At 43.4% G+C, this 14,114-nt stretch overlaps 1 protein-coding gene across 30 annotated transcripts in view; it reads right to left on the bottom strand.

Moving 5' to 3' along the window:
• The window catches only part of CELF2 (CUGBP Elav-like family member 2), a 552,082-nt gene that overhangs the window by 68,482 nt on the left and 469,486 nt on the right, over positions 1-14,114 (bottom strand). For 17 of the 30 annotated variants that reach the window (XM_081210125.1, XM_081210105.1, XM_081210100.1 and 14 more), the window contains 2 exons: positions 8,697-8,726; positions 2,218-2,297 (listed from right to left, as the gene is read on the bottom strand). In XM_081210125.1, coding sequence (XP_081066251.1) covers positions 2,218-2,297; positions 8,697-8,726 — 110 coding nt within the window. The remainder of the gene's footprint in view (positions 1-2,217; positions 2,298-8,696; positions 8,727-14,114) is intronic. The other 13 variants (XM_081210107.1, XM_081210115.1, XM_081210119.1 and 10 more) reach the window with 1 other exon arrangement.

Here is a 14,114-nt window from a genome sequence, read left to right as displayed (position 1 = left end):
GCAAGCTGAGGGGGTTTTTGAATGCTGGACGCCATTTTGTTGCATGTGCTGCTGCAAACTTTGCGTGCAAAGCCAGGCCGGGGAGCCATCTTAAGTTGAGGCTGCATAGGCCTTGTGGTTCATGTGATTCAGATTCTATTCAGTTGAACCTCTGGTTACAAAGTTGGTTGGACAGTGTTCTCGAAGCTACCAGCATGAGTTTGACCAGACTGCAGGAGGACAGGAAGACTGGAGTGCCTGGAACAGGTGAGGCTGCAGGTCCCTTATTTTGGCTGCTGGTCCCTTATTTTCAAGGCTGCTGGCCCCTTATTTTCAAATCTGTAAGTTGACAGCTATGAGCCAAGTTTCCCCCTTGGTTCTGAAATGGCCTGCTCACCCTCTAACACTTTGAAGCCAAAATATGGGGTGCCACTTTCCCAGACAACATCTTCCTATTTTTTAGGGCGAGAGCATGGTGGCCGTTTTGATTATCTTGCACAATTTCATGCCACGGTCCCCCTAGCACTCTCCAGATGTCCTACCAGGCCCAGTCACAGCTGCTGGCTAGGCCTGAAGGGAGTTGTAATCCAAAGTGTCTAGAGGGAGCCAGGATGGCAAAGTTGCTCTAAGAATTAGGGGTTGTGTGCAGACTTTGAAGGTGGACAGGATGCTGAAGGGAAGAGGAGAAGTTGGGACAGTTCCACTGTGCTTTGTGCAAGCCTGTTGTGCTATGATCCTGGATGGTTACAGGTAACTTAATAGCCACTTTGGCACATAAGCGGTATATAAATTAATATCAATAAACAAACTTCCATACCTCTGAGGTTCTAATACATTCCTATTTCAAATCTTCTCCAACCAGGTTGGGTTCAGGGTCAATATACCCCTCCCCTTTTCTCTCGAGGCAATACATAATAAAATGTGTATTGCTAACATTACAAGATTTAGGACACGGAAAAAGAGGGAGGGTGTCTCATTGAACCCAAAGAGGTTTCTTTCTTTTAAGTTCCTGGGTTGTTGTTTTTTTATATCAATGTGTGTGCGCAGAAACACTTTTCTATTTAAATGCCATTTAATAGTGAAGACAATTGGGTTCCTTTCTGTGGCAGGAGTCACATCTAAAGATGTAGACTCTCAATGCCTTAAAAAAGGATAGCACTGGAAAGAAAAACACATTGATTATAAAATATCAAAATAATCTCAACTAAAGTCAGGAGAGATCGGAAAGACAATAGCTTTGCAATGCCAATATCAATATTTCTGGAGAATACAGAAGACAGTGACATTTCCATGCACTTTTATATTTTTCTTTGCTCATTATACAAAGCAGTTCAATGACACAGACACACTGTTGGGATTCATTTTAGTACCCAGCATGCTTTGGGAAAGTAGAGCATTGCAAAAGGGGGGGGGGATATTATTCAAGGAAACTGAACAATCCTCATTTGAAAAGAAAAGAGAATACAAAAAAAAAGCAAGAAACAAGTGCACATTACACCAAAATGCTTTTTTAGAGGAGATAATCAATACACAGATACAGTATACATAATACAATATAACATGCATTCTCAAATGATTAAATTAGAAGATGCAGAATAAGACATAGTTGACTGGTGAGGCTCTTTTGTGCAAAATTCTGAAAGACCATGACATAAATCACAGACTGGGGTTGGGGGAGGGGGCACCTTTATTTAGGCAAGTAAACACTTTCAGTGCAAGCCAAAGATGGAGTAGATATTTGCTCTCTCTCTAGAGAGACTAGTAATTTGTTGTTTTCTGACATAATTTGAATTTTCATTGGGTAGCTACAGTAATAGATACTTGTATGCAGGGTGAGGGATGCCCAAACCCCGCCCTTTTCCATGTCGCTTGACCAGTACAAATTTTTGACTGGAGCATGGATTGTTTAAAATAATATATACATGTAGAGGAAAATCCAGTGTGTTAAATTTATACGTAGCTTGCCAGATGGGCAAAGTGGTATTTCAACGAACTATATTATTATCTGTTGAATGCCACCATATTGTGAAATAGCAGCAGAGAGATCATCCTACATTCTCAGACAATTAAGGGAAGTAAATGTCAGAGAGATGGGGAAACAAAAGAGCGGAGGGAGCCGGCAGAAGTTTAAGTCTGTGATTGTCATGCGTCTGATCTTCTCCGGGAGAGCATGGCTTTACATTCTCAATCATTTGCACAAAGAAAAACAAAGAAAGGGCAGATGATACAGTACTGTACCTCCATGGTCTGAGACTGGTGCATGGCTTTGATTGCATTCTGTGCCATTGCCCTTGTCGAAAACGTGACAAACGCACAGCCTGTGGGAACAAGGGGACAGGGAGCAGGAAAGACAAAAAAACAACAAGACAGAAGGGTTGGACGCTTGTTAAACCAACACAGTCTACGAGAACGGCCACAAGACGACACTGTTCTCCGTAGTACATAAAATTAAAAAAAAAATAACCAAACCGAAAAAAGAAAAGAAAAACCACTTCTCTAATTTATTTGGCTCAGCAGAATGCTGGCCCACTGATCTGACCATAGATTGGTAGGGTGGGGAGAGGAGGGAGGAAAGGAAAGAGAAAGAGAGAGGAAGGAAGGAAGGAAGGGGGGGGGACTGACTTTGGGTGAGAAAAACGACAGCAACGCATTGGGGTTGTTTTCCCTTCACCCTTCTAAGCATCAGGGCTTGAAAACCAATGATGGTCTTTTAGATGTATCTCCTATTCCTTGTCGGTCGTTTATTTAAGATGTCCAGGAACTTAGAGGTTATTTGTTTAAAGCCACGGTGAAAAGACTGCTTGCTTCATGGACGGACACATGGTTTAGTAACCGAATTAAGCATTGACCAACGACGCAGCAAAAATTACTGTATAGATATGGTGCGTTTATAGCTTAAAGTACTAGTGGGGAGCGGGGCTCTGGTCTGCGGCCGCTGCTTTTGCAACCAGCACTTCACTACGAAAGTTTCAAGTTGACTACACTTTTTAAGATTATACAGGGTGTGTGGGACTGAGGAAGAGGCATAAGTTACATTACTTTAAATAATTCCCAAACTATTGTCAGTCAACTCTGCAAGTGTAAGTGTGTTTGGGTGGAGGAGATTTTTACTCACCCCAAAATAAAACACTGGTAGTAAATGCTTACCAAAAACAATACATGACCTTAAAAGCTAATTGGTCTGATCCAGGCCATCACATTTGCTCAAGCGTGCTCATGTGTACGCAAAGATGGGAGCTGGTTGAAACACATCAATAAATGCAAAGAGTTTTGCCTGTTTCCGCATCGTGAATAGAAAATGACAGCCATAATTCCAGGGAAAAAATAGAAGGCTGCCAGCCTAGGCGAACGGATAAAATGATTCTCCATGGCACTTTATCAATCTGACTAGCTGCATGGCGGCAAGCATGATCAAACAAACGGACTGCACTGAATGTACCTAATTTGGCACATATTTCTGAAAGAGCCTTTCATTTCCAGTGTTTTGCTTCGATGCCACTCGTCTTGCCACTCTTTCCCTAACTCTTGGCTCATGCTTCCTTGGCCTCCACTTTCCATGCCGCCATTTTATTTTATTATTATATATGGTGTTATGATACCACTGACGACAACATGGCATTGCATCGGATGAGATGATTTCACAAACGTGTAGAAACAAAATCATGTGGGTTGCGAAAGACAATTGTGTTAAATGGCAGTACAGTGGTACCTCGGGTTACAAACACCTCGGGTTACAGACTCCACTAACATGGAAGTAGTACCTCGGGTTAAGAACTTTACCTCAGGATGAGAACAGAAATCACGTGCTGGAGGCGTGGTGGGAGTGGGAGGCCCCATTAGCTAAAGTAGTACCTCAGGTTAAGAACGGTTTCGGGTTAAGAACGGACGAATAAAGTACGTAACTAGAGGTACCGCTGTACAGGTCAGGGTTGGGGAAGCTTTTGCTTCTCTCCCTACCCCCTTGAGGGTTGCATTCTGTCTGGGTTCACATGCTGGTAGTAGGCAGGGCCAGTGCCCAAATTGGGTCTCTCTTTTTCTGCTGCGCCCATCTCTCTCTTTCTCTGTGACATCCCTTCTATCATCCCTTCTTCCTTCTGCTAGGACAGGAGCAGATCACTCTTTCCAGTGGCTTGAACTGGTCCCTTGCCAAGAAGGCTTCAGAACTGGGCCCGGGGCCCTTGCTGTTGTGCCAAGGCCAAAGGTTTCCCACCCTTTGCGTAGGCGAAATGAAGCTGAGGACAGGGAGGACAAAAAAGGAGGAAAATGGTATTGAGAAGCAGAAGCCAGGAAAATGAAAGGATGCTGAACAGCGTTAAAACAGTGTGGGGGGGGGTGGCATATACAAATGGGCTGGAAGCGTGAAGGGTCCTACATTTGGACTAGGCATGGGCAACCCTGTGTACTTTGGTTTCTCCCTGTTTTTCATTTTTCCCAGTCTTCAGTTTAGTTTTCCACATTTCCACATCAGTTTGCTGGTTTTTAACAAATTTGCCAGCGTTTCAGCGCCAACTCCTCCCAATATACACATCTTTTGTGCACAGTTTTGCCCGATGCACACATTCTTGCAGGCGATTTTCTTCAATGTATAATGCATTTTACACCCTTGTGCAAATTGATTGAAACAAATCATGTTTTCTATCTGTACTCAAAATGAACACGAAAAGTCAGTTGATCATTATGGTGTCGGAAGCCTGCAGCCAATAGAAGGAATGATGCGCTTGCCACAATATATGGAGGTTCTACAAAAAAGTGTTATTCCAGAGCTGGAAAAGAGGTATCCTGATGGTACTGGGATATTGCAGCAGGACATGCCCCCTTTCACACATCAAAAGTGGTGAAGAAATTCATGACAAAGCAGCAAATACAGGTACTTGATTGGCCAGGGAACTCCCTGGACGTAGATCCCACTGAGAACTTGTGGGCTATATGTAAAAGTCACCTCTGTGCTGCAGACTGTACGACTATGGAGAAGCTCATTCAGGGGCTGATTCAAGAGTGGTACAGGGATCCAAAAATCAACAGTGACTGTTCAAAACTAGTAGACTCCATGCCAAACTGTGTTCAAGTGCTGCGTAAGTGAGTCCCCCCCCCCAATAAAAATAGTGGCGGTCATATCCGTTACTAATGTACGTATATATGAATTTTATACATGTATATGTGAGTTTTGTACAATAAACTACATTGTTTGTTTCAATTAATTTGCACAAGGTTGTATATGCTTCACCACCCCCACTAACATATGGATTTTTAAAATGCACATATCTCTGTAAACATAATTTGGTTGGAGACCCACATCACAAAATGGGGAAAGGTGCAAGCTTTGCAGAATAGCTGTGTTTCAGTTTGCATATCACTTTGGAAATCCAAACCATGTGGTTAGGGTTCCTCCACACAAAGAGGTATCCTGATTGGCCCAGCATTCTCCCTTGCGTAGAGGCATTGATTCATGCACAGGGTCACTGTACCGCTTCTGTGCAGCCAGCAGGGAGCTTGGCCGGCACAACACCTTGATCACTAAACACGTCTTTTCAAGGTGTGAGTGGATTCATGTGAAGCCCATTAATGTGGATGTTTGTCAATGCATTTATTTTCCAGTAATTCGTGTGGATGCATTCAATGTGCTACCTTTGAAGGGAAAAGTGCAATTCTAGAACCCTAGATCAGTGGCGTAGCGTGGGGGGTTCAGGGGGGGCCGGTCGCACCGGTCGCAACATCTGGGGGTTAGGGTTAGGGGGCGCAAATCCATGGGTTAGGGGGCGCAAATTACTTGCCTTGCCCCGGGTGCTGACAACCCACGCTACGCCACTGCCCTAGATAAATGTTAATAGACCTATTCTACATCTCTTGGCTGGCTAGATGATTTGACTTCAGACATCCTGATGGTATAATGTCATTTTCAGGGACAAGATCACATAGATGTTATGTAGAGACTGAAGTTTGGATCTGTTGCTGTGTGAATGCTAGAAATACTGTATTTTCTGGCGCATAAGACTACTTTTTAACCCAGGAAAATCTTCTCAAAAGTCGGGGGTCGTCTTATATGCTGGCTACAGCAGCAGCTCCTGCAGCTAACTCCCTACCAAAGGATAAAACGACAGCAAACTAAATCAGAGGACACCAAGCTCTCTAGATGAAGCAGAAATACGCTTGGAAACTGGCCCCAGAAGCCCCTGGCCACTGGGAAGTGGAGCGGATTTCTGAGCCGGACTGGAGACTGGTTTTTTAAAATTTTATTTGGTGTGCGTTGGAAGAGGGGTAGTCTTATATGGTGAGTATATCCCAAACTCTATATTTTAACTGGAAAAGTTAGGGGGTCGTCTTATACGCCCAGTCGTCTTATATGCCGGAAAATACGGTATTTTTGGAGGTCTAATAAGGACCAGCTTTGGAATATAGTGTAGCTTTATCCCTAACTCCAAACAAAGGACATTTTCACATGTTCAGTCGCCAGCTTTCATGTGACAACTGATAACCAACCTATGACTGACATTGCAAACATCTAGACTCCCATGGTCGGGCAGTTGTCTTGGGTGTGCACCGTCAATGGCTACCTAACAACTGCTTGCTGCAAATTTCACTTGTTCAGATTGCAGAAGAGATCAGTGCACCAAACATTTGAAAGAGGCACTGGGTGAATTAACTGCCCACCCCCACCCCAAACAGAGATAACTTTCTTCAGAAGCAAAGAGGGTTGGTGCAACTTTGATGCCTTGGAATAAGGTATTTTCAAGTGAACATTGCGCTCCATGCTTGAAAATGTGTGCCACGAAAGTGCATCATGCTCATGACCTAGATGGAGGAAAAGACAACAGTGGAATGACAGGCCTTGGTGGGACGGAATTTGCCCTGTTTGTACCAAATTCTGTAAATTGTGGAGATTGATTTTAATGCTGCTCAGCTGGTTTTCACTTTTCACTTAGCCTTGTATTTAAGCAGTAATCTGGTAGACACAGGATAGAAGAAATTGCATGCAGGCGAGTGTATGGGATTTCATGGAGGAAAGTAAGTGAGGGGGTGAAAGAGATTTAGCATTCTGCTGCTTCCTCTGTTCCCAGCATAGAAAGGCAGTGGGTTGCTACAAGAGGGCAGAAATCTCCATCCAACTTCTGCCAGCAGCCTGGTAAAAGATTTTGCAGGCTAGTAAATGTCTGTGAACTTATTTACACGTCTGCCTTAGTTCTAACTAATAAAAACGTCATTTGAAATTTGCATTTGTTCTTACATTCTCCAAAGGTGCCTCCCACAAAAAGCGGATGCGAAATAGTGCAGATTCAAGATGATTTCACAGCAATACTGAGACATACTAAAAGCTTAGCTATCATAGCTTAGCCTCATTTTGCTTGTGATCTCTAATGACTTTAAAAGTACATTGATTTTTTAAGCTTTTTTTTTAGCCTGGCATTGTTTGGAAACTTGGGTTTTTGTTTTGTTTTGGGAGAAAAATAACAGCATGTTCCACTCAATTTCACCCAACCATCATCATCATTATTATTACTACCGCTAAAACTTAAAAGGTTTCCAAATGAAGCAAATCTAAATACACAGACAAAGGCTGAAGCACATTTTCATTATAGACCTGAGGCATGAAAGTTACAGCACACCAAGACTATTTTTTAAAGTTTCAATATTCTTGCCCCCGTGGTCAATCAGCAAAACGAAGAATATATTTTACAGTCAAACAGACTGTTTTATGGAAAGCAATATGTGAATCTAAAACATTGCTGGTTTTAGTTTTGTTTCTGTTTGCATCTACCTGGAAAGAATATCAAGTCAGGAAGACATTAACATTTTAATTGAACAGCATAATGGTCTGGTGCAAATGCAGTTCTGCCACCTTGCAAACCATAGCTTGCATATCAGAGCCACTGTCAGGTATGTGCCCTCCCTCTTTGGTCTACTGGAGTGCCTTGACATTTTACAAAAGTTGGCAGTGTATAAACACTACTATTTATAAATAAATAAATAAGTAAGTAAGTAAGTAAGTAAATAAGTAAATAAGTAAGTAAATAAATAAATAAGTAAGTAAGTAAGTAAATAAATAAATAACCAACCAACCAACCAACCAACCATGGTCAAGCTTAACCAGGTGTCTTTTTGACTAGGGTTTGCAAAACTATTTCAAACCATGGTTTCAAATTCTGGTCAAAGGAGGGGCTCCCATACCATGACACTAAGCAGTGGTTAAGGTAAAACAAGGAAATGGAAGGGAGGAGTGGATTTTTTCCCCTGGAAAGTGGGAGAGGTGTATGCATTGCTGAGATTGGCTCTCCATTTGTAAACTATGGTTTGCAGTATTGTGCCCACACTGGATCACAGAGGAAGCAATGTTTGCTTGAACTCAAAGCTATTCTGACATTGTCTGATTAAATTCTATCAATGCATTTTAACATCATACACTGCATTTTATTGCAAACATTAAAGTCCTCAGCACCAGGGAGGACAATATTCACGCAGGAATAAATGGCATAGCTTAGTACTATCATCAAATTTGAATATTAAAATTATTTACTAAGAGATTATGCTAATTTGTATTTTTCTGATACAGCCAATCGGCTGGTCATATTTTAACTGTTTAGACACATGACAGGTTTCTGCAGGTATAATCCAGGAAACATTTTTTTGGGGACAATTAAAAATATTCAAACAAATTAACAACTTTCTATACATAATTCTAGACAAATAGGTGTAGTAGTAAAATGGTAAATGGTCTACAGTACCTCGGCTAGACTCCATATTGAGGCTGTGCACTAAAATTAAAGAGGTCCAAATTTACCATCAGTCTCAAAATCATCTATCTTTAAAACATTACTCATTATAAGCAGATAAATAAGGGTTACCCATCTTCGTTCTCTCAGCTGCAGCAAAGTCGTTACACAAGGTAAAGGCTTTGATGCAGCAGCTCCCAAGTTATCCCAGCAAATTGTCCACTATTTCCCCATCTTCCCAGGCTTTCCCCTTCCCAGTTCTTGAGGGTCGCTCCTGCTCTCTGCTCCTTGGCACTTATGAAACAGCTAGGCACTGCAGTCTCTTACGTGGGCTTGCCCCCTCTGTTCGTTCCTCTAGAGAAACAAGTACAATTCTGTATGATTTCCTTAGAGCAATGGTTCTGAGCAGCAGGCTTTGTACCATTGATGGTAGGGTGCAATCACCCACCAAAGGCCGCTCAAGAAAAACGAACTCTGACCACATTTCTGCTCATCTCATCCGCAGCCCCATGCCCCAGTTTTCCAACAGGCAGATGGAGTAAATAATATATCTATCCCAAGTCTTCTCAAGAGCATGGGGATTAGTATTCCCTTTATTCAAGGAAGGAAGTGATGGGTACATGGAGGAAGACAACAGCAGCATGTGGAAGTATATGGGGCAAAGGGGGCGCATGTGTGGAGACAATTAAATGATTTACTGGAAAGGAAACAACACTGGAGAGAAGCAAATTGACTGGTTACAACTTCTGACAATCCACACACACGCCAGATGAGGGAACATCTGAGAGTTAGGGTACATGTTCCAGCATCCATGTGGAAGACACTTGAAATGTGGTCCATGTAAAAGTTGCCTCACTCTGTGGCCACAACAAGTGCTGTGGCTCACAGTGCAGGCATAGCTGTCAACCGTCCCTTATTTGGCAGGAAATTCCCTTATCCCCGTGCCATGTCCCGCTGCTGTCCCTTATTGATGATGTCCCTTAAATTTCACAGGTTTCAAAGGAAGCAGCTCCTCTCCCTCCCTCCCTGCAGGCCAGGGAGGAGGGAGGCTCCAACTGTGCTGCTTGGCTGCGTTGCTCACCCAATAAGGAGTCTAAGAATGACTAGGGGGTGGAGCTTGCATGCCTTGTGCCAATCAAATTGGCCGTGTTGCCTGGGGACTCGCCTTTGCTCAGCGCTTCCCAGCGGAGAGGTGACGGTGGTTTTCCTTGCTGCATCCCCTTTGCCGGGTTGCCGTGCTGTGGGAACCACCGCTTGGGCTTCGTTTGGCTGCTGGGCTGGCTGGGCTTTCTGCCTTTGGCTTGGGAGCTGGTTGACTAAAATCCCTTATTTTGGCTGCTGGTCCCTTATTTTCAAATCTGTAAGTTGACAGCTATGAGTGCAGGTTGCCACCATCATGTTGAGAATGATCATGGTAACAATGGACATTGCTGGTGGCCACTGCATGCAGAGGTGACCCATCACAAGCTCTTCCAGACGGTATTCTGTAACATGCAAGCCAGACTGAAGGTAGGTATGCCTAGCTCCAAGAACCAGCCTAGGACAGATCTTCCTGACAGGGGGCAGCTGTAGCCTTAGATCTGCTCTGGCAGCTCCTGCCCAGGTTATAATTTTACTATGAATTACAGTCAGCGTGTGGGACACAACTTTAAAAGAGGAAAGAAAGCATTAAGGAGGAAGTAATTTGTTGTGGAAATAGTTACTCCAGCTATTTCCCCCTTTTGCCTAGGAATTTCGCTCCATGGCAAAATGACACACAATACTGGGGCACAGGTCTGCTACTCAAGATGACAGCACTAGCCTGCGATCCCTCTGAGCTCTTCATAACATCTGATGGAACAGATCTCAGTGGTCTCAGGTTCAATCCTCAGCATCTTCAGATAGGGCTAGGAAAGACTCCTGCCTAAAACCTCAGAAAGCCCCTGCCAGTCAGAGTAGGGAATACTGAGCCAGCTGGGCCAGTGTCCTGACTAGGTATAAGTAAGTTCCCCATGTTCTTCCTATGTTTAGTCTTACCTGTGCTGTTACCCCAGCCCCTGCCTTCTGCCAGTGGCAGCCAATGGTATGGTACAGCCATGATACAGGTACATCTAACTGAATCTGACTTCTTTTGGCAGTAACCCCATGTCTTGTATGTCTTGTAGTTCTGCTCTCCCCACTAACTTTCTTAGTATATGCTGAGCTGGCATACAGAAGGCCAGAAAAGCTTTAGCAACGTGCAAAACGACAGCGAATCATTAAGGTACAGTTTATGCATCCATCACATTTTCTACTTAGTAACAACTGAGGGTGACTCCAGACTGTCACTGTTTTGCAGGCCGGATTCAACGGCACATCGGCAAGTTCCGGATGCACAATTGAAATGGAGTTTGGTGCTCTCAAGGTAACCATGCTGCTGACAACAAATTGTTGTTAATATGTTCCTCCCCACCTTCAAAACTGAAAGGATTCCCCCAAATTCACACAGTGTGTGTGTGTGTGTGTGTGTGTGTGTGTGTGTGTGTGTGTGTTATTTGGTTCAATCTTAGATTACTCCCAGTTTTTAAGAATATGCAAATACAGTGAAAAAATATTTTGTAAACTTCCCTACTGAACTTCTGTTGACGCATGTAATTTATGTGCTTCCTATTTTATTTTATTTTATTTTATGTAGTAAAAATCAGTCAATCCTCTATTTATGCTTTCTTCTAACATGGTAAGAAGACCTGAGTTAGATGAAGCTTTAAAAAATGCATCTTAAGGATGAGGGCAAATGCCAAGGGTAGAGTGCTTTTTAAAACCTTGAGCCTGCAAACCAGGGTAGGGCATAAATCTAAATAATAATAATACTGCATAGATTGCCATAACGCCAAGCGGTCACTGAAGATAAAGAGGGCAGCCTGGCAGCTTTCCGCCCATTAATAACATTTACCATCATGCACATTAAGATATGGCTAATCAAATCTCATGCTTCAATGTGCAAACTGCAAGAATTAACAAATATCTTCCTACACACACACATTAGGCACCAGAATGTCTACATCACCTCATGCTTCCCTCCAAAGCATCAAGTTTCGGAACAAGTGCTTCAGTGTTGTGTTGCACAAAATAGACCAGTTTTCCCCAATCTGATGTCCTCCAGATGTTTGGACTACAAGTCCCATCAGCACCTTCATGGCAAGGGATAATGGGAGTTATAGCCCAAAACATCTGGTGGGCACCAGGTTGGGGAAAGCTGGAATTCTATGCCCTTTCGTTGAGCAAAGGCCTTTAGGCTCAAAGCATCCAGTTTTCAGAATGAAAACAAAAATGCCTAGGAAGAAAATATAGAGATATGGGGGTAAGAAAGTAAGAAGAGCCCCCTAGGTCAGGCCAGTGGTCCATTCATTCCAGTATCCTGTTCTCACAGTGGCCAACCAGATGTCTCCACAATGGGGCAGGGAAACATTTTCAGTCTGAGGGACACAATTCCTCACAGGGAGTTGTTAGAGTGGGGTGTAGCCTAGAGTGAGAGTCGTGAGGGCTAGTCAGAGAAACCGGCATTTGGCCCTCAGCTTCCCCACCCCTAAAGGTAAAGGGACCCCTGACCATTAGGTCCAGTCGTGACCGACTCTGGGGTTGCGGCGCTCATCTCACTTTATTGGCCGAGGGAGCCGGCGCACAGCTTCTGGGTCATGTGTCCAGCATGACTAAGCCGCTTCTGGCGAACCAGAGCAGCGCATGGAAACGCCGTTTACCTTCCCGCCAGAGTGGTACCTAATTATCTACTTGCACTTTGACGTGCTTTCAAACTGCTAGGTTGGCAGGAGCAGAGACCGAGCAACGGGAGCTCACCCCGTCGTGGGGATTCGAACTGCCGACCTTCTGATCGGCAAGCCCTAGGCTCTGTGGTTTAACCCACAGTGCCACCCGCGTCCCTTTCCCCACCCCTACTCTTCGCCAACTGCTGATAGCAGTTCTTTGGAAGTCCCTCTCAAACCGCACCAGGCACCTACAATCTTTCCTCATGAGTCACAGACCTTTTTATTCACTCAGGCGGAGTGAATGTGGAGCATCATTACTCTTAATTTGTCCGCAACCAGCACTGTGATCATGTTGCAACTTGTCTTGTTCTGTTATTATTTTCATATTGCTCACCCTTCCCCTCTTTTATGCCCCATGAACATTGCATTTATTTATTTACTTAGCTTTCTTAAGCATTATAACCTGAAACAAGCCCTCTGAACAGAGCAGACCAAAGATGTAAATACATACCTTATACACACACACACACACACACACACACACACAACCAATCTTTCTATCAGGGCTCTCTTTTAGTAGCCGGGATTATTGATCCAGATTAATCAACTCCACTTTTGGAATGTCACAGATTGCTAGTAAATCCTAAAGTGAGTGAACTTTCACTATTTTTCTGTGAGACTGCCTGCCAGCTGTCCAGAATAGATCAGTGTTTGACTGGAGAAAGGTTTTCTCAAAGCAATTTCCTCCTTGTAGACGGGATCAGAAAGAAGCACAAGAACTTGTCACTGCACAGATTTAGAGACGCATCTATTACACTTGTCATCTCAATTGAAATGGTATCTTAACTCAGATTTGCCATTATTCATCAGTACTGCAAGCAAATTTCAGTAGCTGCAAACTGATAAGGCTCCCTACACGCTAGTTCATCCCCGCTTTCCATACACTGTTCCCTGGGCGCTTGCTGAGAAATATTCATTTGGCAAAATAATGGTTAGGGGTGCAAAAAGCGGCCTGTTTCTTGTCTGTATCACTTCTGCATGTTTCACCCCAAATATCTATTCCCTCCTCTCTCTCTCTTTGCATTAACCTGCACATTTAAAAATGCACAAAATGCACATTTATATACTATATTCAGACATATTTTATCTCAACATACACATTTTAAAACGTAGTTCTCTAGATTTTTTCCAGCTGAGATCTCTGTCAGAATGTTCAGAAAGTTTGAAAGTCGGCAGATAGCTAAATTCGGATCCAGACATAATTACAGGAGCTGTAGATTGTTTCAGTTTATACTGGGATTGGCAATGACAGGATTTCTGAAGCATTCCTAATAATTTTGCGGGGGGGGGGGATTACTTTTACTTCACAACATGCTTCCTTTGGCCTCTTAGAAAGGTGTAGTGGGTTTCATGCGATCCTTTCCACAAGTTCAAGCATGTTTATAAAAACATTTTTTTAAAAGATAACAACCACCCCACAATGTATTTTGGTTTTTCAGAAGGTCACCAACCTTCACTGAGCAAATCTGTGTAGTATTTATGGAAGCCTCACCAATCACTTGACCCACCAAGTAAGCTGCTTTGGTCTTTAGAGTCTCCCCTCATTGGTTCACCAAAATCTGAAGGAGGACCACGGTGTCTTGCCCTACCAAACTTTCCCCAGGTTCATGATGCTTGGAATACACACAAATGTGTTATAACGTTATGC

The sequence above is a fragment of the Podarcis bocagei genome (assembly GCF_964188305.1).
Source record: "Podarcis bocagei genome assembly, chromosome: 10".
NCBI lineage: Eukaryota > Metazoa > Chordata > Lepidosauria > Squamata > Lacertidae > Podarcis > Podarcis bocagei.
Note: the sequence above shows the minus strand (reverse complement) of the source record. Positions and strands in the feature narration are given on the sequence as shown.